Source organism: Trichomycterus rosablanca, chromosome 17 (assembly GCF_030014385.1).
Source record: "Trichomycterus rosablanca isolate fTriRos1 chromosome 17, fTriRos1.hap1, whole genome shotgun sequence".
In the NCBI taxonomy this organism is placed as follows: Eukaryota; Metazoa; Chordata; class Actinopteri; order Siluriformes; family Trichomycteridae; genus Trichomycterus; species Trichomycterus rosablanca.
In genome coordinates, this window is record NC_086004.1 from 13046549 (window position 1) to 13073555 (window position 27007).

Sequence of the window (27007 nt, forward strand, 5' to 3'; positions counted from 1 at the left end):
GCATTTAAAAACTCATCTTTTTAAGAGTGCTTTTCCAAGTTCATAGCTACTTATTTTAATCTTTTTATCCTGGTCTCTGAATCTTTAGGTTTTAAGCTTCTTTTATCTCTATTTCTTCTACCTTCTCTCTCTGGCTTGTTTTGTGTTGTCTGTATTCTTATTTGTTTTTATTGTACCTTATTGGTTGTCATTTCTTTTGATTGTATTTGAATTGTACAGTGTCCTTGGGTGTCCTGAAAGGCACTTATAAATTAAATTCTATTGTTATTATTAGAGTAACTAGGGTATATTAATTTGTTCAAACTAATATATAAACCTATAATATTCATAACTACCCATAAAACTAAATCTTAAAATAAATATTGAAATTTATTGAAAAACATTTAAGACTTGAAAAATAAAAACAAGTACTACTTTTCCCTCATTTAAATTTACCTCAGATTGGTTGATAGTAGATTTATTTATAATTCCACTATAAAAATCACTACATAAATAATAAAAAAAAAATATTGATCAAGGTATGTGTGCCACTGCTTTACAGTAAATAGACTTCAACCTTTTTTAATGCTGCCAGTGTAAAGTAAAAAATCAAAGCTCCGCCTACCTTTAGCTCGCGGAAGAAGATGCTGCTTCGCGCCCACTCGACGATAGAAAAGAGCGTCTGGTCTGCCATCTTGCACATGAGGCCAAACGTGTTGAGCTTGTCGTGCTTGCTGCGTCCGGCCTGCTCCTGCTGCAAGTAAGCCATGATCTTGGCCTGCACCTGTGGCTCGTCCGGCTCGCACTTTAGCAGCTCGGCTACCAAGCGTGGAAAGCCTGGCGCCTCTGCGTACGCGTAGCTCATTAACGATTCGGGTGAGCTGGCGTATGGTTCAGGGTACTCGCACTTTATGGCCCGGCTTTGAAAGTGCCCGTAGGCTTGATAGCTTTGTGGCGGCATGGCCATGCTAACGGGTGACGGGACGAAGGGGCTGCGATCGTAGTCTACTGTGGGCTGGTGATGCTGGTGATGTTGATGATGTTGGTGATGATGATGGTGGTGATGGTGGCTCAGTGCCAGGCCTTTGGAAGCTGAGTGGATAGTCTGTATGGCGGAGGAGATGGTGAGGTCAGCGGGTGCAGTCTGCATGGCGTGGTTCATGGCCTCCAGTTTGAGGCCGCTTGCACGGATCAGCGCTTTCTTCTGCTGCTTGAGTGCGCGGTCCCGCTTGTACATCGGGCCAAACTTGTTGCGACCGCCTCGCATCCGGTCCGCTCTCACGGCTTGTGTCGGGGAAAGAAAAAAAAAATCCTTACTAAATGACAAATGTATTCATTCATTCATTTCAGATATGAAATCCATACTGGTGTTTATGTTAAAGGGACACTTTTACTTATATCCACTTATTTCCACCTATCAGTATTGTACAAAAAGTGATCATGTGCTCATTTGAAAACTGTTGAATGACAAATACATATGTTTGCATAACCTTACAACAAAATAATTTGTCTGTTTCATAATGTGTGTCATAAAGTGATTATACATTATTAAATAGTATTAATAGAAAATATATAGAATTGCTAGTAAAATTGTATACCCCCCCTTTGCCTTCATAACTCCTTACAAGCTCTTTGCTCAACCTGGGAGCAGAATATGCCAATTTTTAATGGGACAGATTTAATATGAATGTTTGTCAGTTCTTACTGACATTACTGATACTTTTTATTCCATGTCATGCAACCCTTTATCAAATTAGGCCTAGAGCTTGATTAAAACCAGTGGTAGCTCAGTGGTTAAGGTACTGGACTAGTAAACCAAAGGTTGCCGGTTCAAGCCCTGCCACCACCAAGTTGCCACTGTTGGGTCCCTGAGCAAGGCCCTTAACCCTCAATTGCTCATTGTGTAAGTCGCTTTGGATAAAAGCGTCTGCTGAAAATGTAAATGTAAAACAGCAACTCATTACCATTTTTTCTCTATTGTTACCATTGTTTTTGTTTTGTAATAATGACAAATAATGACAAATTTAGTTGAATTACATTGTTACAATGTTGTGGTATAAATGGGTAATTAAACCCATTTGTTAGGAGCTCAAAACCATGAAATCCCTACCTCTAAGGGGATGAATTATACCAATTAAAAGCTTAGTTTACATGGCCTTTTACTACATTAAAGCTTTTTATGAAAATATGCATTTATCATAAATGATTGTTGTAGTTTTCTGGTTTTTAGTTGATTGTGGTAATTATTAATAAGCTACATACACCGATAAGGCATAACATTATGACCACCTTCCTAATATTGTGTTGGCCCCCCTTTTGCTGCCAAAACAGCCCTGTAACTGTGATGCACTGTGTATTCTGACACCTTTCTATCAGAACCATCATAAACTTCTTCAGCAATTTGAGCTACAGTAGCTCGTCCGTTGGATCGGACCACACGGGCCAGCCTTCGCTCCCCACGTGCATCATTTAGCCCTGGCAGCCCATGACCCTGTCGCCGGTTTACCACTGTTCCTTCCTTGGACCACTTTTGATAGATACTGACCACTGCAGACCGAGAACACCCCACAAGAGCTGCAGTTTTTTAGATGCTCTGACCCAGTCGTCTAGCCATCACAATTTGTCAAACTCACTCAAATCCTTATGCTTGCCGTTTTTCCTGCTTCTAACACATCAACTTTGAAGATAAAATGTTCACTTGCTGAATAATATATCCCACTCACTAACAGATGCCGTGATAAAGAGATAATCAGTGTTATTCACTTCACCTGTCAGTGGTCATAATGTTATGCCTGATTGATGTATATAGCCTGGAATATCACATTATAACTACTAATATGTAGAGTAATTAATAAAATAATGACTAATTAGTTACTAAACTATATTGTTTAGAATAGCAGTTCACACTTTACAAAGTGTAAAACAATAACAAATCTAAAAAAAAAAAAAAACATAGCACAAAATTATACTACACAACAAATATCCTTATGTTATCTACATTATGATAAATGATTTTAATTTGTACCAGAGTCTGGCAATTGTAAACAATACAACACATAAATGCCCAAGGTTCTGATGTCTTTATGAAGTGGTCCACTTCAGTGCTGGAGAAAAAATGATGCTGACCTAATTATTACTCTTTTAGTCCCTTAACTGTCAACAAAAAAATGATCTTGAGGATCTACATTTTTAAACATATAAATACATGCACAAATCACGACCTCACTAGTAAACTAACTTACTAGAACAGTCATTTAACAACTAGACCACACGCTGGAGCAGGAGAAAATCAGATTAATAAAACAATTAGAAGGGAAAGCTCACTGCCAGCTGATTGTAATGTTTCATGTCAGAACAGTGTGTGTATTAATTCTTGCACGTGCGTCTGTCTCGGAGGGGCCTGCGACGGTTCCCGTGACGCCACAAAATCCATAAATGACACATGTTGTTTTGATTTTTACATTTCTAGATTTGAATAAAATGTCAAAAGCTTCATTTCAAGAAAAAAAGGCAATCTATTATGAATAATTGTGGCAACTTTAAGTATTAATGAATCTGCATAACATTCAAATTAATGAGCTGGAAACTAATAACCGGCCCTTTTGGGAAATCACAATTAGAAGGAAACCTGCATGGTTATAGCTCCTGTGCCCTCAAAAACTCCCAATGCACCCCTGCTTCCACTCATTCCTTTCTTCTTTGTTTCTCTGATAAGGTTTTTTAGTACCTAATTAAACGCTTATTTACATGCATGTCATACTGAATTTTTTGCTCTAAGATGAAGTGGGGGAGTGAAAGGTCTTCTGTTTATGTGTGCATCAGTATTTGTTTTGATGCAGAAGCCTATGTAGGTATTAATCCCTATAAACATCTGCTGATGAGTTTGTGTGTGTGTTTGCTGTTTAAGTATATTTAGCTCTCTCTGTGTGTGTGTGTGTGTGTGTGTGTGTGTGTGTGTGTGTGTGTGTGTGCAGTCGGACTAAAAGCAAGTCAATGCGACTTATTGGCTGATTTATGTGCGTTTAATATACAGGAATATTAAGCGTAGTGTGCGTGAGGCTCACTGTCCTATCACGGCCATATGAATGCCTCTCCTAGCTGGATCCTGACATACTGTTTGTCATGTCCGCTGAAGCCCGACTCTGAGCACGGGCTCCATGCACATACATGAATAGCTATGATACCAATGCATATGTAATGTGACAGCAGGCTCCCTAAGTGCTAAGAGGCAAGACTCTGGCTTGTTCTCACTCCGGGGCCTTGTCTTAAATATCCACCCTCCTGTGCTGTAAGACGCTTTGATTCATGGAGCTCCTTAAAATGGATAATGGACGTTTGATGAAACTGAAATCGTTTTACACTCCCTTGTGCGCAACATTGCTTGCAAATGGAATGAATAAACACTCAGTCTGGCATATTCTATGTGCTTAACTTTCTCAGTGGCAACAGTAGGAGATGAAGCCTTTTTCTATATAGACACAATCAGGGATGACAGAACTATTACTAATAATTCACAAGGCATATGCTTTTATGCCTCATATGTTTTTATTATGATTAAGTCAACACGTATGTTCATTATATTAAGTCATTGATAATAATATCATAATTGGCAAAATATTCTGTATGGCCTACAATATGGAAGTTATATCTAAGCTGTTTTTTAAAATGTGATTAGTTTATATAATAATAATTGCTTTATTATTTAACATATATGGCAATAATCTCATTTAAAAGACCCCTGTTTAAACTTATAATATTACAAGCTTATATACCAAGCTTCCCCTGCAATATGAACTATTTAATTAAAATACTTTGGTTAGAATATAATTAAATCAATGCAGACTTTTAATCAATGCATATTTTTATTAGTTTTTTTTGTATCATTTTGACATTGTTTAATAATTTCTGGGGGAAAAAATAGTTACACTCTGGCCTTGCTCTCATTTTCCTTGCTCTGACAAACTGCTAAAATTAAGTTTTAGCCACCAACTCTTAAATATCAAATAAACAATTTAAACGCTTAAATTATAAGTAAAAGAAAAAGTAAAGGCTTTATTTAGACAACAGAAAATACTAAATATTTACTGCACTATTAAAAGACTTTGAGTCAATTCTTTGTGGCATAGTGACACAGTGGGTAGTGCTGTTGCCTCACGGCAAGAAGGGGCCTGAGTTTGAGTCCCCAGCCGGCCGGCCTGGGTCCTTTCTGTCTGAAGTTTGCATGTTCTCTCTGTGTATGTGTGGGTTTCCTCCAGTGCTCCAGTTTCCTACCACCGTCCAAAGATATGTGGGAGCAGAGTCAGGCCAGTAGGAGCTACTAAAATTGTCCAAAGTTTGAGGGTGTGTGTGTGTGTGTGTGATCATGTGTGTGTGTCTGACTGTGTGTGTGTGTGTCTGACTGTGTGTGTGTGTGTGTGTGTGATAGACTGGCAAAGTATCCGGGTGTTTCTTATCTTTCACCCAATGAATCAGACCCACCAAGACCCTGACCAGGATGAAGCGAGGAAAAACAATATATGAATGAATTATTCTATTAGGTCAACAATGGCAGCAAATGAATGGTCTTAAACGAGCTTCTGAGTTAAAGGTCATCTGAGAATGTGGTTTTATAGAAATAATAAGACTCACAGAAATCAGAACCTTTCATACAAAAAACTCACAAGGTCAGTTTTACAAATGTGCATTTTAGTAGTACAAATAAATTCTAAAACATATCTACATTTTTAAAGATACATATTTTTATTAAAGTTGCTAGTTTTCTTTTCAAGGTAGAAAAGTTAAATGGACCATCAAGGGATTTTTTACCTTCCAGCTTCATGCCGACGGTGAGGCACTTCTGAAAGCGGCAGTACGGGCAGCGCTTGCGCTGAGTCTTGTCTATCTGACAGCTCTGGTTCTCGATACATGTGTAGCGCTTGTTGTTCTGCACAGTGCGCTTGAAGAAGCCCTGCCGAGCAGGATGAATGAAGATGTCAAACATTTGACCCTCGGCATTTGTTAATGTGCTATTTGTCCAAAGACATATAGCACACACACTCGCTCATACACACACTCATTTTCATTTACACAGAAATAAGGGGTGAAATGCAGTCAAGGCCACACAAGTTGATACGTAGGGAAAAAAGCGAAGAGCCAACAAATGCTGGCCAGTCGGCGCTTACTTGAGCAAACACAAATATATACACATGCTCACACACACACACAGACATACACACACAAAAAACAGACAAGTGAAGGCACACTGGCATGAATAAACAGAAACAAGAGTATAGACCCAAATAATCACACCCACATGGACATTTCAAAACTCCAATGCCATCTGTTACATGGTCCCTAAAATAAAGCTACATTTAGCACAATTACACACTAGTAATGTATCATATTACTGAATCCTGAAAAGCTGTAGTGCTGTCACACCGTGAAGTGTATTTATTTTAGTCATCAGTTACATACACAATTATATTTTTCTAGTCCTATTTTTCTCCAATGTATATATAATACATGCCACAGGTTCACTTTAAATTTTGCACTTATCCATTGAATTTTTTATATCAAAATAAATTTCCTTCCTGTATTTATAATTACCTACATGTATTTTTTTTTACTTTTGATCGTCTGTTAAATATGCTTGATGTATTTACGCCTTACTTTACCTAGTCTTGTACATGCACTAGAAGTAGTGTAAAAATCCAATAAATTAAATTCATAATTTAGAGCGGCTGACTAACACGAGTCTGTTTTCAAAGGAGATGAATTCATTTTCAAAATGAGAGAAAATCAAATGGGAAAAAGCATTAACTTATTCCAGATCAGCACCATTGGGAGAGTTGTTAAACCTGCCCCATTTTGAACTAAGACAATCAATACTGCATAGAACTCGCAAACACACACACACACTCAACCATAAAATGTGGTTCTGCATTCCCTTCATTCAGTGCTTCATGCCTATCTAAAAATAATGTTGGCTCACCAGCTAAAGCCACACTCTTATTCAGTTATGCATCTGATCATTTTTTATATCCTTGAGTATTTTAACTGCAACGTACAATGTGTAGTTAGAGTGTAAGAGAAATGGTATTTAGTGTAGCTTCTGTAATCTTTTATGGTGCTACTTTTTCCCCTATTAAAGTGGGTTTATGAGCCAAGCTCTAGTAATCATTGATTACTTACAGCCCAAAAGCAAATAAAAGCCTATGTACAAATATGTAAGCAGCACAGGAATGTCTAAAAGCAACAGAAAAAATATCTGTATATGTATGTACTTGTGTCTAATACAGATAAAACTACTAGTACAGTTGTGATTACATGTCATTTTTAACTTGACGTGTAGGAGTATGTACATATACCAGAGTTATGAAAACTATTCATTTTAATATCTTGTTCATCTAAACCCTCAACATCTGGATTTTGCAAGTTTAAACAGTTCGCCTAAATTGCCAAACTAATGTCAAAATGTAACATATACCATATACACAACAAATAATAAATACAAAATTAGCTTTCTTCATTCTAAAATCTACCACAAATACACAATATTTTTGCTGTATATACAAGATTTTCCTGAAATAAATATATATTTTTTGTCAAATATTAATTAAACACAACAGAAGTACCTTGCAGCTCTCACAGGTGAGCAGGCCGTAGTGATACCCAGACACTTTGTCTCCGCACACGGGACACATCTCATCCAGGTCCTCGTCATAGGAATAGTCCATCATTTTAAACTGTGGGGCTGCAAAGCAGAAGTGCATGCAAAACACAAAACTCAGTGCTTTTCTGAAAAAAATCTGTTTAATTATAATTCTTTCATAAAGTGTATAATTAAGTATTTGCTTGTTTTAGTTTTATTGTTGTCTATTGAGCTGTTTAATGCTGCATTCCAGTACATATATTACTACTCACATTTTATTAAATGTATAACACGTTTTATATACAATGAACTAGTGTAAATGATACATATAAACACAAAAATAATTGTCATTACAAGGCTTCTAAACAGCGTGGTATTAAGTATTTGCTTGCTGTTTGGCAAAAGGTCTTGCAGAGCACGGTGTAGACCAGGCTTGCTGAGCGCGTTAATACCCTGCAGTAGTCTAACAAATACACTGTCTGGAAAGAGAAAAGTTTGATCGAGTGAAATGTTCATGAATGTGTGTGTGTGTGTGTGTGTATAGTGTGGAGGATGATGGCACACAGGGCAGCCGTCACTTCCAATCCTATTAATATTCATGAACGCTCGTAAATTGGTAGAGAAGCGCGCGTTGGTGTGGTGCGTTCACCCGGCGGCCGAGCCAAAGCTCAAGCGCACAGTTAACTACAGGCTTATGTGTGAAACTAATTAATCCGTTTATTGCAGCATTTATTCACTCAAAGTTGTATTCTATAACCTCATCTTCACATTATAATCTTTACAAAATGCTTGCATATATACATTAGAACTGCTGTCCGTTTATATTATATATATATATATATATATATATATATATATATATATATATATATATATATATGTGTGTGTGTGTGTGTGTGTGTGTGTGTATATATATATACATTATATATATATATATATATATATATATATATATATATATATATATATATATATATATATATATATATATATGTGTGTGTGTGTGTGTGTATATATATATATATATATATATATATATATATATATATATATATATATATATATATATATATATATATATATATACATTATATATATAATATATATTTGCAATTGCTGATGTACTGACGACGTTGAAAATCGATTTAATTGCCGGTCCTAAGTCACTATACAGTCTATAATCTATAGTCTATTAATGATTTAATGATTGCAAAGCATGGTTTGTTTTATTACCTATTCCTTTTTTTCCTTAACAATTAAGTGAGCAATTTCAAGACCTGTACAACTTCCCATAAAGCAATAGTAGATAGAATAGAAAAATAAATAGAAATATGCTGTCTAGATGGTAAAAGCCCAAACATGCATTGAGATACACATAGTTAAGATTATGTTAGACCATTTATTAAAATATATAAATATTATTTGTGTCTCTTAAAATACTGATTTTTTAAAATTGATGCAGCTGTAATTAAAACAAAACATTTTCCAGCATTATGCCACAATTTATCATGTAATTACACAAAACAAATTTACCGACATCGAAATATTTATGTCCATAAAGTCTTAGATCATGTTTCAAAGGTTATTTTGTATTAAATTATAAATACTATTTTTATTAGCTTGTTTTAGTGCAAAGTTAGTTCAATAAAAGTGAACTGGATGCATCCACCTCGGTTAGGCTGGGTAATAGTTCATTATATTTATACTATATTCAAAACATTAATACAGCTATGCATTGACAACCCTAATTCAACGTAGTAAAACTTTGACGCCTTAATTTAAAGTCTAACAACTTCGTAAGTCTTGGTATTTCCTGTCTGTCGTAGAAAAGCGCCACGATCAAAAGTAAACAAGCAATATTCTTCGAACGCTGAATTTCATTATTCAAACCGGGTATTGCAAAATAGTCATAAATTGCTATTCTCACGCCTTACGCAAACAGTGATAAGACGAGGATCGCCTCTCTGATCTAGTTTAAGTGTCATGCTCCATTCATCAGGCTACCACGTTTTTAAAGGCTCACTGACAGCCATGTGTTTCAATATTGGGCATAAAAATAAAGCAGATCGCTTTAATTACTCATTTAAAAAAACAACACATGGAGCCTTTGCTTACCTTGCATGTTTGCAGGAATATGGCCCTGCTCCCCATGCGATCGAGCGAGTCCCAGGCAGTCCGACTCGACTTTAGGCAGCATGACAGGCTTGCCAAAATGAAAGGGAGACACCGATCCACCTGGACGTGATAACGCGAGAGATGCTCAGACGCTTCCAAAAAAATCCTAGGTATTTTCTGAGCTCTGATTGCAGATCGCCTTTTAGACAGGACAACGCAAAAACCGGCTGATGTAGCAGTTCATTTTGCCTTTGCGCGCACCAAACTGTTATAGGCCTAGAGTTTACTGGAAAGATGAAAAGTCCGATTACGCGCAAAACAGCGTGACCGAAGTGTCAACTCTGCCCTGCTAAGAACGAACGGGATTATTACTAAATACCACTGTGCCTGTCTGTCCTACCAGTGGCTTACAGGCTAAATAAACCGAGACATAAACTAAGCCGTCAAACTTTAGGCACGATAACAGAGCTAATAGGTTTGCGCTATGTCGGACTCAGCGCGTCTGTGCAGCCTGTGCGGACACAGTGAAGTTCAAACGTCTCCTCGCCGCTTTGTTTACTCCGCACCGACACAACGTCCACCAATCAAAGGCGCGCTTTGGGCGCTGACATCACTCACGTTGTCCAATCGGACTGCTTAAACGGAGCCGGAGCGCACCGGGCTGTGGGCTCTCCACAGCTCAGCTGTTAAGCGCGACTGATCCGGACCTGTAACGCCGGAGAACAAACTAGATAGTTCACCGCTATCTGATCAAACTACTATATGCAGGTATGTCAGTCAGTTCGTATGTCCGTTCACAGAAATTAGTGGAAAAAAGGTTTCGATTGCACACGCGTCTACAGGTATTACAACGTTTATTAATCCACTGCTGATTAAATAACGCAAGGTATCTTAATAGGTAGCCTAAAAAGTAAGCTTATAAATAATCTAAATAAAATGTGATAGTCTAAAATAAAATGATCAAACACTAAAATGAATAAAGAATTTGTAAACAACATAATAAATACTGTATAAACATGACATCCTGGATATAGGCTATAAGAAGAGGTACTTATTGTAACAGTAATTAAACAAACGTTGCATTTTATTGTATCTCGTTTTCTTTTTTTTTTTCTTTTTTTTTTTTTATAAAAACAACAATTTCAGTTAAAGACACAATCTTAGTTTCACTTAAACTGGAAGCAACCATGTCCAAAGCTGTAAGAAATTGTCTTATTTATTACAGGCCTGATGCTATGTCTTTGGTCATAAATATGGTCATTTAAAAGGCTACTAGAATAAAAAAAGAATAATAAATCTAAAAAAAATCGGAAAATGTTTTACGGTTAATGCGCACGTTGCGGATCAGAACAAAGTAATGCGCAAACACACAAGTTCATGAGCAGTGCGACTCTGAATGTGCTGCTTCAACAGGATAACTATTTAATGACACGAAATTTCATTGGAAAATGTGCAATTTACGGATGTACTTATTATTAGACCGCTAATTATTGGTGCATTCGATGCGTCAGTTCATTGGTTCTCACCTGGTGGGTCGTGGGTGTGTTATAGGCTGCAAAGTTCTAATTTTAATGCGTGTGTACTGAAATTGTAATATTTTTAATTCCTGACCTTTCCCTATTTAACATTTAAGTATTATTACCATGTTATTGTTGCCCTTAATAAATAGTGTTTAGCTATTTGATTTTGTTTTCATGTTAGTACAGTCCAGATAAATAGTTTAATCACTTTGTTAATTAAATAAAATGGCAAAAAATGCGTTTGGGTCTTGAATTATTTTTGGTAGTTGTTTGCAATATAAAAATAACTAATAATATTCATCTGCTGCCAATTAACAACACTTTGTAATACTCATTCTACATGCTGTGCACTTTACTGTTTTTGTAAACATGCTGCTAACTTACATATCTGTATATTGCTTGTATATAATAGCTTGTATATTTTGTGTTTAATGTTTAAGGTATACATTGCTTGAGAGATACCACCAGCCGGAACCAAATTCACATACTTGGCCAATAAATCTGATTCTGATATAATAACTAATAAATAAGTAATAAAACTAACAAAAGTTTTGTTTAATTTTGTTTAATTTGATTATTTATCATTTTAATATTATACATATATATATATATATATATATATATATATATATATATATATATATATATATATATATATATATCAATTTATCATTTTAATATTATATACATATAATACAAAGTATTTTTATTTAAACAATATATATATATATATATATGTGTGTGTGTGTGTGTGTGTGTGTGTATATATATATATATGTATGTATATATATATATGTATGTATGTATGTATGTATATATATATATATATATATATATATATATATATATATATATATATATATATATATATATATATATATATATATATGTATATATGTATATATAAAATACTGTCATTTTATTTAAACATTAGACACAGTTACAGCCCCAGAACATTAAAAGCTAATATCAGGCCATCCTATTACATACAGTTTACTTTCATCTTGAGGTTTTATAGTTCTCATGTCTATTCCACTAAAACAATTTTATACAGCTGTTTACTTTGTCTTCAAAGTTTTACTATAATAAATTAAATACCAATGAGATGTATGGAAAACGCACAAAACGTTTCAACATGTAGACTGATTTTGTATTGTTTGGATTCTTTTTGGTATCCCAGTGTTCACACAGCCATTTTTTCTTATTGACATTTATCATCTCATGTCATAAAATAATGTCCAGATGCTATCCAATAAAAATTCAATATGTACTTGTTTGCTTGCTGACGCATAATGAGAATTTATGCACATTTGCTGAAGTAATGGAGATAAATATTAAAGGAATGCCTAAATGCAGTAAAATGTAGTGTATGGAGTACTGTTAACATTTAACAGTGTGCCAGCCAGTAGGTATGGCTACAGGCCTTTGTCAATTATTCAAGTTAAACAAACATAAACATAAACAAGGAACCGTTTTGCAGCCAGGAACACAGTGGCCTTACGTTATAATACTATTAACCGACTATTGCTGTGCAGCTTAGGGATAAGGCAATATAAGTTAAGTCACGAGTAAGCACGGTTATGAATTTGCTGATAAGGCCTACTTTCATGTGGTTGCAGGTGTCATGTAGGCTACAGAAACAGATATAGCATTAATTAAGGCCTAAACTTACCTAAACATGACACATCCTCACACGAGTCAACTGGTCCTGCTTCCACCTCAGAACTTAGCATAGCAGTACGGACCAGAAAGAAAACTCAAAACCGTCTTTTCCAGTGAATGTTTTAAAACTAAACCCTTCTTTATACTTTATTCATTTTATTTTCTCTCGATGGACTGTTTAATTTTGGGGGGTTTAGTTTATATTACTCATTTTCCACCGTGTGTTAATGTGGTGGCGTTACGCACGGTTCGCATCTCTCCGCTACGGTCTCTGCCACGCGCCGAGCCGCCTCGGTGACCCGCGTTCAAAAAGCGCCACTCGCGATTCACCGTACTCCAAACACAGGGCGCTGATTGGCCTGGCTCGGTCACGTGGTCACGGACGACTTGATAACGGCCAGTTATAAAGTGACACACGGGGAGATAAGCGCAAGCTGACGGATTGTACTGAAGGAATGATTAACCGGGTGATGGTTGGGGGGGATAGGTGCTGGGGTGGAGGGGTGGGGGGTCCTCTGGTTGAAGGAAACGCCAGATCTGAAGATCAAAAGAACGCAGCAACAGGTTGATAAAAAGAGTAAAATTCGATCAGCAAATATAAATATATAGAAACACATATATATATATATATATATATATATATATATATATATATATATATATATATATACACACAGTGATACCTTAAAACTCAATGTCAGTTAGTTCTGGGAGTGGCGTTGAGTTTAAAAGGCACTGAGTTTTAAGATATTTTTTCCCCATAAGGATGTATGGAAAACCTGTTAAGGCGTTCCAAATCCAAGTTTAAAAGTGAAACATTGAGGAAAAACCAGCTAAACACAGATACATGTGGACGCTTTCAGAGTTAATCTGACAGTTATTCCACACAAATTTAGTAAAACTCGATCAGCATCCTGGTTTAGTTTTTGTCTATGTTCTTATAATAATTAGTTTAAATGCATCTTTAAAACCCAGTATGAAATATGGAATTTCTAGGAGAAAACATTCTTAGCATTTATGTATCATTTGATTGCCTATTCGTGTTTAATCAACCCACTTTGTATATATATATACCTTGAAACTCAGTGTCAGTTGGTTTTGGGAGTGACGTTGAGTTTTAAGGTTTTTTCCCCATAAGGATGTGTGGAAAACCTATTAACCTATTAATGCGTTCCATGGTCCCATTGACTTGCATATATTTTAGGCTTATGTACAATAATGGGGTTGTTTTTGACACTTATACACTGAAAATAACACAAATATTATATAAAAAACTGAAAGAAAAAAAGCTGATTCTTACAAGTTCTCAGAACCCTGAGCTGTAACACAAGTTTAAAAGTGAAACAGTGAGGAAACTCCAGCTAAACACAGATACATTCAGAGTGAATCTGACCGTTATTCCACACATATGCAGTTTCGTCTCATATGCACACTTTTATGACGTATTATTGCACTGCTGAAGCCGAGCGCTGAACAAAGCAACTGTTCATTGTTAATTTGAAATTAAATAAATAAATAATAAAAAATAAAAAAACTGAACACGTTGAGTTTAAGGGTACAATTTTCACGACGAAGGACGTTGAGTTACAAGGTACCACTGTATATTATATACAGTGTATCACAAAAGTGAGTACACCCCTCACATTTCTGCAGATATTTAAGTATATCTTTTCATGGGACAACACTGACAAAATTACACTTTGACACAATGAAAAGTAGTCTGTGTGCAGCTTATATAACAGTGTAAATTTATTCTTCCCTCAAAATAACTCAATATACAGCCATTAATGTCTAAACCACCGGCAACAAAAGTGAGTACACCCCTTAGTGAAAGTTCCTGAAGTGTCAATATTTTGTGTGGCCACCATTATTTCACAGAACTGCCTTAACTCTCCTGGGCATGGAGTTTACCAGAGCTTCACAGGTTGCCACTGGAATGCTTTTCCACTCCTCCATGACGACATCACGGAGCTGGCGGATATTCGAGACTTTGCGCTCCTCCACCTTCCGCTTGAGGATGCCCCAAAGATGTTCTATTGGGTTTAGGTCTGGAAACATGCTTGGCCAGTCCATCACCTTTACCCTCAGCCTCTTCAATAAAGCAGTGGTCGTCTTAGAGGTGTGTTTGGGGTCATTATCATGCTGGAACACTGCCCTGCGACCCAGTTTCCGGAGGGAGGGGATCATGCTCTGCTTCAGTATTTCACAGTACATATTGGAGTTCATGTGTCCCTCAATGAAATGTAACTCCCCAACACCTGCTGCACTCATGCAGCCCCAGACCATGGCATTCCCACCACCATGCTTGACTGTAGGCATGACACACTTATCTTTGTACTCCTCACCTGATTGCCGCCACACATGCTTGAGACCATCTGAACCAAACAAATTAATCTTGGTCTCATCAGACCATAGGACATGCTTCCAGTAATCCATGTCCTTTGTTGACATGTCTTCAGCAAACTGTTTGCGGGCTTTCTTGTGTAGAGACTTCAGAAGAGGCTTCCTTCTGGGGTGACAGCCATGCAGACCAATTTGATGTAGTGTGCGGCGTATGGTCTGAGCACTGACAGGCTGACCCCCCACCTTTTCAATCTCTGCCGCAATGCTGACAGCACTCCTGCGCCTATCTTTCAAAAACAGCAGTTGGATGTGACGCTGAGCACGTGCACTCAGCTTCTTTGGACGACCAACGCGAGGTCTGTTCTGAGTGGACCCTGCTCTTTTAAAATGCTGGATGATCTTAGCCACTGTGCTGCAGCTCAGTTTCAGGGTGTTGGCAATCTTCTTGTAGCCTTGGCCATCTTCATGTAGCGCAACAATTCGTCTTTTAAGATCCTCAGAGAGTTCTTTGCCATGAGGTGCCATGTTGGAACTTTCAGTGACCAGTATGAGAGAGTGTGAGAGCTGTACTACTAAATTGAACACACCTGCTCCCTATGCACACCTGAGACCTAGTAACACTAACAAATCACATGACATTTTGGAGGGAAAATGACAAGCAGTGCTCAATTTGGACATTTAGGGGTGTAGTCTCTTAGGGGTGTACTCACTTTTGTTGCCGGTGGTTTAGACATTAATGGCTGTATATTGAGTTATTTTGAGGGAAGAATAAATTTACACTGTTATATAAGCTGCACACAGACTACTTTTCATTGTGTCAAAGTGTCATTTTGTCAGTGTTGTCCCATGAAAAGATATACTTAAATATCTGCAGAAATGTGAGGGGTGTACTCACTTTTGTGATACACTGTATATATATATATATATATATATATATATATACTGTATATATATATATATATATATATATATATATAATGTGCTAATAAACATGTCGTTAATTAAATTTACATACGTATATACACTAAACTCCAAAGACATTACTTTATACAATAAATTAATTAATATAAACCTGTGAAGTCAACAAAAACAACCAAACAGCAAAATAAAAAAAAAACAAAGACCAAAGATCTTATTACTCCGTCATATTTAGTGATAAAATATTCATTTAGTCATTTTTAGTTAACCACAGAAATGTTTAAATGCAGCCCAGAGGTAGTAATTTATTTACTCATTTATATAAAAGTATTAGTCTTACGTTCACTGGCTCCTTTAATAGGAATACCATAATAATACTGTTTAGGACTTTTAATTTATTTGCTTCACTTACTTGTGGCATGGATTTTATAAGGTAATGGAAACATTCTTTTGACAAGATTGCATCTTGTATTTACTGTAGATCTGTCAGCTGTCCATTAATACAGTAAACTGTTGCTCCATTACATCCAAAATGTATTCTATTGGCTTCAGATCTGGTTACTAGGGAGGCCAATGAAATGCAATATACGCATTGTCATGTTTATGGAATGGATGGAGGGCCTGGATTTGGCATTTAAACAAGACTTGATTGGGTTTGTGGGGTTCAGTGTGTGCCAAGAAAACAGTCATCCCAACTTGACCTGTTAACACAAGGCAGGCTGTGTAAAAGGAATTATGCTGGGGTTTTTGAATCCTTGCCAACTGCAAGTTTAGTCAGAAATTAGGATTTATGAGACTTTTTTCTATCTTTAACTGTATAGTTTTTAAGAAATCTTTGCCCACTATAGCTTCAGATTTTGGTTTTTGACTGATGTAAATAGAACCCAATGTGATCTTTTGCTGTCATAGCCCATATGCCTCAAGGTTTGATGTAGTGTGCATTCTGAAATGCATCTTTTGTGTTAACTGTAGGCACTCTAATGCAGGAAAGTCTCAGGAGCTCCCATGTTCCTGAAAACAGCCTGTCTGGCACTAACAACCATCGCACTGCCAATACCAAGTCATTTTTTTCCTATTTTAATTAATAGTAACTTTAATCAAAGCTCTAAAACTGTGTCTGTATGACTTTTTGCACTGCACTGCTAACCAGATACCTACATAAAACAGCAGGTGTACAATGGTTCGTAATAAAATGACCAGTAGGTGTAGATTTACTGGTTAACTACAATAAACTAAAGTAAAAAAAGTTCACTATGTTCATTTAATTATTTATAGTTCAGATTTAGTAATTCTCAGTTATATCAATGTTTCGTTATCACTACTAAGCAAAGACTTTGAAAAAAAGTAATATATTGGTTTGTTTACATAGTTTTGTTTACGTTAAGTTGCCATAAATAAATGTATTCCTTTATTTATTACATATGTGATGTTAACCTCATTACAATGTCTTCATGTATGTCCAATGTATTCATGTAAGTACTGTTTGTTCAGTCCAACCTCTAGATATTTCATTCACTTATTATTAATCATATTTAGTATATTTGGTCAGGGTTGGCATGGGTCTAGAACCTACCACAAAAAGTACCAGCTTACAAAAACCCATTTAGGAACAGTTTAAAGTATCCAGTCCACTTATTTGCATGTTTTTATATAGGTGGAAACCGACGTGCCTAGAGGATACTTATACGGACACACTGAGAACACGCCGAACTACACAGACAACTACTGGATTTGGAACCTGGATTTGAATTGAACCTTCATGACTGGAACTATACAGCACCAACATGTTGCATCATTGTGCTGCCCATTCAGATATACTGGACTAATCTAATATGAACACAATAATGCATTACCTTTATTACTACTACTACAACTACCATGCTGCCTTTGTAAACTAACAGTAAACTATTTTTTAGTAAATAAGAATGTCCAGATTTAAATAAAATATTGTTTTAAAAAAGTAAAGCATTGCTTGCATTACTACCTTGATAAATTAACCAGTAGTTTGCAAATTTGTTTTAGTTTTCAGTAATTTCCTTTATTTTATCCCATGTCAAAATGCTATAATATTCCACAATGCAAAAAGCACACAACTAAACACACACAATCCTTTCACATTTGGGACCTGAATGGTTTGAGTGGCCCAGCAAACACAGGCCTGTTGACCGAGGCGAGAGAACTTAATGACATCGGCGGCTGCAATGCCAACAGAGCATAGCCATCTTGACTGCCGTAAGTGGACGTGAACTGATAACAGAAGGGTACCTGAGAGCTCTTTGCTTACATGGAGAATTTATCAACATAGTCCCATCTCCTCTCTCCTTTTTTCTCCAACCGCATTTTACGATGCTGAGTGAAGCTAAAGACAGAGCACTTTACAGCAAAATAAACCATGGCTAGGGCCAACACACACCAGGGTCAAGGTTTCAATCTTGTAGCTGAGGGCTTCGGGAGTTAATGAAACCCGACCCGTGTACAATACATTTTTATTTATATTATTCACTCAAGAGGTATGGCTACTTGTTATTAAATTAAATGTTTTCATATCTGTGTAGCCGTCTTATGGTGATTTAGATTAAATGAAGGGATTTTCAGTTTACACTTGTAAGAGACATACATTTCCATGTCTTTGAATTTCAGTGATTTCTAAACTGAATAACTGAATAAAGCCTTTTTTCTAATAGCGAATTAACTGTGGATTTTTTTTATATATTAAGGGTTATATATATATATATATATATATATATATATATATATATATATATATATATATATATATATATATATATATATATATATATATATATATATATATATATATATATATATATATATATATGTGTGTGTATACAGTGGGGGAAATAAGTATTTGATCCCCTGCTGGTTTTGTAAGTTTACCCCCTACAAAGACTTGAACAGTCTATAATTTTTATGGAAGGTTTATTTTAACAGAGAGAGACAGAATATCAACAAAAAATCCAGAAAAAAAACATTAAATAAAAGTTATAAATTAATTTGTATTTAATTAAGGGAAATAAGTATTTGATCCCCTACCAACCAGCAAGAATTCTGATCCCCACAGACCGGTTATGTGCCCATGAGGCACACAAATTAGTCCTGTCCCTGTATAAAAGACTCCTGTCACAGAATCAGTTTCTTCCGTTCAAATCTCTCAACCACCATGGGCAAGACCAAAGAGCTATCAAAGGACATCAGGGACAAGATTGTAGACCTGCACAAGGCTGGAATGGGCTACAAGACCATCAATGGTCAGGACTCTCCCAGGACCACTACAGAGCAGGTATTATTTGGGTGGTGGCTCATTCTCAGCACTGCAGTGACAATGACATGGTGGTGGTGTGTTAGTGTGTGTTGCGCTGGTATGAGTGGATCAGACACAGCAATGCTGCTGGAGTTTGTTTTTAAATACTGTGTCCACTCACTGTCCACTCTATTAGACACTCCTACCTAGTTGGTCCACCTTGTAGATTGAAAGTCAGAGACCATTGCACATTTATTGCTGCTGTTTGAGTTGGTCATCTTCTAGACCTTTATCAGTGGTCACAGGACGCTGCCCACGGGGCGCTGTTGGCTGGATATATTTTTGGTTGGTGGACTATTCTCAGTCCAGCAATGACAGTGAGGTGTTCAAAAACACCATCAGCATGTTAGTGTCACTGCAGTGCTGAGAATGATCCACCACCCAAATAATACCTACTCTGTAGTGGTCTTGACCATTGAAGAACAGCATGAAAAGGGGCTAACAAAGCATGCAGAGAAACAGATGGATTACAGTCAGTAATTGTAGAACTATAAAGTGCTCCTATATGGTAAGTGGAGCTTATAAAATGGACAGTGAGTGTAGAAACAAGGAGGTGGTTTTATAATAATTTTATAATAATTATATTTCATACCAGAGTTATTTGGGCTTATACTGTCTTCAGTTAAATGAACCAGGCTAACCTGAACAGACAATTTATTAAAATTGTTGAAAGTCAACCACCAACACCCCACCCCATGCCAAACAGGTGCATCGCAGTGCTTGTTTTGTAACAATTGTTCTTTTCACTATATATTAAATGGGCTGATGGTAGCTACTTGTACACATATTGAATAAAGGTGATATGGACAGACCTGAGTAATTTCAATAATGGCCAAATCATTCTAGCTAGATGACTAGGTTAAAGTATCTTTCTATAAAAAAAAAATAGGGGTGTTCACAGGCAACTCTGATGAGTACCCAACAACCAGTACCACCAATGACCCACAGGTAGACTCAGTGATACAGATTCATTTACAAACCAACAGAAGGGTGACTGTTGCTCAAACTGAAGATATTCTGTGTATGAGTCTGTAAGCCTACCTGACCTAGCAATCTCATCAGGACAACAAGAAAAACCTCAGGATGAGATGAAGGCTGGGACAAATGTGTCAGAGGTAACCATAAGAGGATCACTATAGCCAGACACCATAATGCATGCCGCTCTTGACCAAGAACCACAAGAAGGGTGCCAAAAGGTAACCAATATGCCAAAAATAATTTAGACAGGCTTATGCCAAGTTCACACTACACAACTTTCCAAGTCATTAGGTCACTGTACAGTTCACACTACACAACTGGATCTCTTGTAATTGGGAGTCTTTCAAGTCGGTGTGGCTTTCACACTACACGATCTTTCACCATCTGGAATCGCAGGCGAGTTTCTCTGGTCTCCCAAACTACGTTTTGTCACGAAAACAAACGCGAGAAGTGATGAGGGGTTTAATTAAACCATGTCCAAAAATGCACGTCAATATGAAGGGAGCAATCAAAGTTGTTTGTGTGCTGATGTGCAGTATAAAAGCAAAGAGGGAAAGAAAATGAATCCGAGTGAATTGAGCTACGCGACCAGCAGGGATCGTCTGTTCTGTAATGAGTTGGTGGTTAATAAATATTTTTTGCAATGCAGCGTTGGTATTATGGTTTGGCCTGGACAATAAGGTTACAAATACTGTAAAACTTGAGTGTATGCTGATGTATTATGATAGAAACAATATTATGACCCTGTCCCATCTTTTTACATTTACGGCATTTAGCAGACGCTTACAAAGCAACTTACAGTACTGTGACAGTATACAATCTAAGCAAATGAGGGTTAAGGGCCTTGCTTAAGGGCCCAACAGTGGCGACCTGGCAGTGGTGACCTGGCAGTGGTGAGGCTTGAACCGGCAACCTTCTGATTACGGGACCAGTACTTTAACCACTAGGCTACAACTGCCTGGGTTTCCAAACCCTGTATCTTGCGTTTAATTGGCTGTAGTTCGACATCGCACTCACTGCCAGTCGGACAACTGATATCCAGATATTTAACATGCTAGATATTTTTCTTCAGTCGCTCGGATCGAGTCGCTGGGATCAAGTTGTTGAGCAGTTAACACATAGCGATTGATGAGTGAACGCTGAGTTGCCTCCGAGCCGGCAAATCTAGCACCGACCAGTTGGCGAGTGAAAATCAGGGCAAAAAATTGTGTAGTGTGAACTAAGCATTAGACAGACTTCTGGGACACAATTCTGTGAAGTGACCAATCAAAACTGGAACTGTTTGGCCATATGGATCAGCGGAAATTGAATCTTGCTGATAAATGGACTTTCTAGTGATCCAAAAGACTCTTCCAAGTCAAGCAAAACTTAGTTTAAGGAATCAGTGCTGGAATATCCTGAAGTGGCATTCTATGTCTCCAGAATGAAATCCCATTGGGAAGCTTTGGTGGAGATCTGATGGTTTCAGAAGCTTTTTACTTATTTATTACACCGACGAGGCATAACATTATGACAAGTGAAGAGAATAACACTGATTATCTCTTCCTCACGGCACCTGTTAGTGGGTGGGATATGTAAGACAGCAAGTGAACATTTTATCCTCAAAGTTGATGTGTTAGAAGCAGGAAAAATGGGCAAGCGCAAGGATTTGAGCGAGTTTGGCAAGGGCCAGTTGTGATGGCTAGACGACTGGGTCAGAGCATCTCCAAACCTGCAGTTCTTGTGGGGTGTTCCCGGTCTGCGGTGGTCAGTATCTATCAAAAGTGGTCCAAGGAAGTTACAGTGGTAAACCGGCAACAGGGTTAGAGTGGTCTGATTTTACAGATGAGCTACTGTAGCTCAAATTGCTTAAGAAGTTAATGTTGGTTCTGATAGAAAAGTGCCAGATACCACAGCACACCTTCAGGGGTCTAGTGGAGTCCATGCCTCGACGGGTCAGGGCTGTTTTGGCAGCAAAAGGGGGACCAACACAATATTAAGAAGGTGGTCATAATGCTATGCCTAATCAGTGTATTTATGCATTAGGATTGTAATGCCATGTTTTACACACTGTGGTTACATTCATGACAGAAATGGTAGTCACTCGTTACACAAGATTCATCAGTTCACAAGTTTAATATCAAACACAGTCATGGACAATTTTGTATCTCCAATTCACCTCACTTGCACGTCTTTGGACTGTGGGTGGAAACCGGAGCTCCCGGAGGAAACCCACAGAGACACAGAGAGAACGTGCAAACTCCACACAGAAAGGACCAGGACTGCCCCACCTGGGGATCGAAACCAGGACCGTCTTGCTGTGAGGTGACAGTGCTACCCACTGAGCCACCATGCTGCCCAAGCTAATTGCTTACTGATTTCGCTTATTAGGGGGTATTAAAGCAAGAGGCTGTTCCAGCAAGTACTAAAGCTGGGGGTTGAATAGTAGAACATATTAATATTTTAAGAGTAAATATTCTTTCTCTGTTTACAGAAACTTCTTATATAGACAATTAACCCAATAGATAATTGGTCAAATCGCACCAGAACAGAAAAAATATGATTAAGTAGGGGTTAAGATAATATGATCACAGTTTAATCTTGTAGCTGTTGAAATAAAATTACATTAATAAAAGGCAAAAGACGTGGGGCAGACATATTGTGTGGATGTTTCCTGCCTGTGACAGAACTGTTCTTTGTTTTGCATAATATTACCTGTGGGCGTATGTGTACATGTGTACATGTGTAAAGGCAGAGATGTTATCATTGTCAACGGTGGCCTGTGCATTAGAGTGTGTGAAAGCCATGCTATGTTGACCTTTCCTGGCTGTCATCACTGTACTGTAGAGTAGGAATCGGAAGAAGAGCGACAGTGGGGAAAGATGTGTGTACTGTATGTGTAAGTATATATCTGTATATGTGTGTGTGTGTGTGAATGTACTGTATGTGTGTGTGTGTGTGTCTGTGTGTGTGTGTGTGAGAGAGAGAGCATTGTCAGCAGTGTAAACAGTACTCCAGTCCTGGGAAAAGGCTGGGATATGTGCCATGGCACTTCTGACTCATATCAGGTTTGCTTCATGATTCTATCTGTGATATGTTTATTTTAGCATTCTTCTTTTTTACACATGTCCCCAGCGAAGGAATGTCCAATCAGGACAATTAATCCTCATGTTTTCTTCAGTTTCAATTTTTTTTCTCAGGATCCATGTGTGAAAGTGGTAAAAGAAAAGAAAAAAGAGGCTTAGTATGTCCCAGCACTGTTGGATCCATTAGTAGGTCAAGCAACAGTCATTGTTCATTGCTTCCTATATGTTTCTATTTCCAAGGGTTCCAACAAACAATGGTGCTTGCAGGCCAATTAGATGCAGACGAAAATCAAAACAGTGCGGGTGAAAGTCTGAGGAGGAAGCTAGCAATAGATGAAGACAACAGACATGAATACATATCAACAGTGCTTTAGTTGTCAGTGTTTTCTCCAAAACTAAGAAAATTGCTTGGTTTTAATATTAGTTAATGGTTAATGTATTTAATCTTTATTTTTTAATGATTGTATACACTTGTGCTGTACATAAGTATGAAACCAGCCACAGATATCATGCTTTTTTCCCCACAGGATGGTGCAGATTGATTGATTGATTTTCAGTAGCCTTTTCATCCTGGTCAGACAAAAATACACCCTTACACCCTATACAGGGCACCAATCTATCCCAGAGCATCACACACCTACCATCTCACTTAACAGCTAAAAACTAAGATTTCATCACCAGCTCTTTAGGGCAATATACACCGATCAGCCATAACATTAAAACCACCTCCTTGTTTCTACACTCACTGTCCATTTTATCAGCTCCACTTACCATATAGAAGCACTTTGTAGTTCTACAATTACTGACTGTAGTCCATCTGATTATCTGCATGCTTTGTTAGCCCCCTTTTATGCTGTTCTTCAATGGTCAGGACCCCCACAGGACCACCACAGAGTAGGTATTATTTAGGTGGTGGATCATTCTCAGCACTGCAGTGACACTGACATGGTGGTGGTGGTGTGTTAGTGTGTGTTGTGCTGGTATGAGTGGATCAGTATCAGTTGGTATGAGTGGTATAAGTGGATCAGTATGAGTTGGTCATCTTTAAGATCTTCATCAGTGGTCACAGGACACTGCCCTGATGCTGATGATTTTGGTTGGTGCACTATTCTCAGTCCAGCAGTGACAGTGAGGGTGTTTAAAAAGTCCATCAGCATTGCTGTGTCTTATCCACTCATACCAGCACAACACACACTAACACACCACCACCATGTCAGTGTCACTGCAGTGCTGAGAATCATCCACCACCTAAATAATACCTGCTCTGTAGTGGTCCTGGGAGAGTCCTGACCATTGAAGAACAGCGTGAAATGAGGGTAACAAAGCATGCAGAGAAACAAATGGACTACAGTTAGTAATTGTAGAACTACAAAGTGCTTCTATATGGTAAGTGAAGCTAATAAAATGGACAGTAAGTGTAGAAACAAGGAGGTGGTTTTAATGTTATGGTTGATCGGTGTAGCTATGACCTTATCTATTTCGCGGCCTTAAAAATTGCATCACGGACCGTGAAATTAGCCTTTTCCTGTGTAATATGCAATTTTCTGTGAAATGTAAACTTAAGGTTTGTATTTAGTGATTTAGCATTTTTCATTCATGTAGCATTAAAGTGCCTCATGTTTACTGGTTAATTTGCACTATGAGGAGGTCCTAGCAATCCTACGGCAATTCAGTTAGCAATCGCTTAGTCAAAATGTCCAAGATGTCAGAGTGTAAAGTTGCTAAAAACACGACTCGGGTAACTGAGTTTGGAAAACGCCCAACCAATTCTGTGGATGCAGAGGGAGGCGTGTGAAATCTCAGATGAGTATTTTCATATTTGAGACAGAGCCTCACATTATCCTGTGAACTTAGTAGGGCTCTAAATATAGCATATTCAGTTCACCTACAAACATGCAAACATGTAGTGACCAGAAACAAGCATTAAACCAATAAGTAAAGGACCCTATTACTTTTAGGTCTCCTATAAAACCCATTTCTAGAAAAGTTAGGACATTTTGTTAAACACAATACAATTGATCCCAGCAACACACTCAAAAAAAGTTTGTACTGAGGCACCTTTAGCACTGTTACATCAACTTATCTATTAATTACACTTTTTAATAGTCTGAAAACTAAGGATACAAAATTTGACAGTTTTGAAAGTAACATTTTTAAATGATATAAAAACTTCAGTTGTTTAACAATCTGTGGTCACCATTGTCCAATTCTGCTCTTCATAATGTGCCATACATTGAAGCACACTGTTACAGCAGGTACAGAATTAGGACTGACAATGTTTTGCTGTTATAACCCTTAATGGAAGCTTCACAGATACCTTTACAGATATGATGTCACTCATACCATGGGCACTGATGTACCCTTATACCAGTGGTTTCCAGCCTTGGCCTTACAAAGACTAAGATTTCTCTTGATTTCTTGGATCTTTTCACAATGTTACATATGGTAAATGATAAAAGACCAGCGACCTTCTGATCGCTAGTCTAGTACCTTAACCACTGAGCTACCGCTGCCCTACTGTTTTAATAATAACAAGACATCATTTTATGGATTACTGGGGTTATAACACCTTAAATGGCAAACTGAACAAACATTTTAACATTTGTTTATCACTGTGCAACAAAGATCACCCCAGAGTTTATTAAAGTGAAGGACTTTTAGATATTGGTTGTGTCAAATTACATTCAATAGCATAAAACTCTACAAAGATTGGACAAAAATAGGATTTGTTTGTATAATTATGACATTTTTTATGGGAAGACAAATTACCGGTGCACAGCATGTTGGTGATGAACAGCTTTAATCACCCTGGCACAATCTCTTCCTCCAGTGACTGTCTATGTCCAGTTTAAGCATTATCACCCTGTCTGTGTGAGTTTTTCTTTCAGTACTTATGCATTTTCTCCCATTATCTACCAATTTAGTGTAGTCAATTTGTCTTCCGCTGCTGGGGGATCCCTGATTGCAGCCGAGGTGAGTGTATATTGCTACTCATGCCTCCTCTGTTTTATCTGTGTAAAATGCTTGATGTGATGGTCTGTGAGGCCATGTGATAGCCTCCACTTCTCTGTAGACTCTTCACAGAAAATCTGGAGTGTGTAGGAATTTGTGCCCATTTAGTCAAAAGAGCATTTATAAAGTCAAGCACTGATCTTGGACTTCGACATTCCAATCTCCCAAAGTGTTTATTTGGGTGTAGGTCAGGGTTCTTGGTGTGGCTCAAACAACTTATAGGGGGTCCTCATACTTTTTGCTACATGGTGTATGGTATTTGGCTGAGCCAAAATGCATACAACTGTATGAAATTGCAGGTCAAATAATGTTGCTGGAACCAATGCATTTTGACTATGAAAATGAATACATGAATTAACATTTGTTTTAAACTGTACTTTATCTGCATAAACATATAGAAAATATCCTGATTTTATTAAAAATCTGGGTTATGGTTGATCTGGCGCCCTGTAGAATCACTGAG

At 37.4% G+C, this 27007-nt stretch overlaps 1 protein-coding gene across 3 annotated transcripts in view; it reads right to left on the reverse strand.

Moving 5' to 3' along the window:
• Positions 1-10166, reverse strand: part of nr5a2 (nuclear receptor subfamily 5, group A, member 2) — a 79880-nt gene extending 69714 nt beyond the window's left edge. The window contains exons 1-4 of one of the 3 annotated variants that reach the window (XM_063012389.1): positions 9725-10166; positions 7593-7711; positions 5785-5926; positions 605-1263 (exon numbers count right to left, since the gene is read on the reverse strand). In XM_063012389.1, the coding sequence (XP_062868459.1) occupies positions 605-1263; positions 5785-5926; positions 7593-7711; positions 9725-9806 (1002 nt within the window). In that variant the 5' untranslated portion in view covers positions 9807-10166. Of the gene's footprint in view, positions 1-604; positions 1264-5784; positions 5927-7592; positions 7712-7963; positions 8099-9724 lie in introns of those variants that run through there. The other 2 variants (XM_063012390.1, XM_063012391.1) reach the window with 2 other exon arrangements.
• Between the last annotated feature and the right edge of the window lie 16841 nt (positions 10167-27007).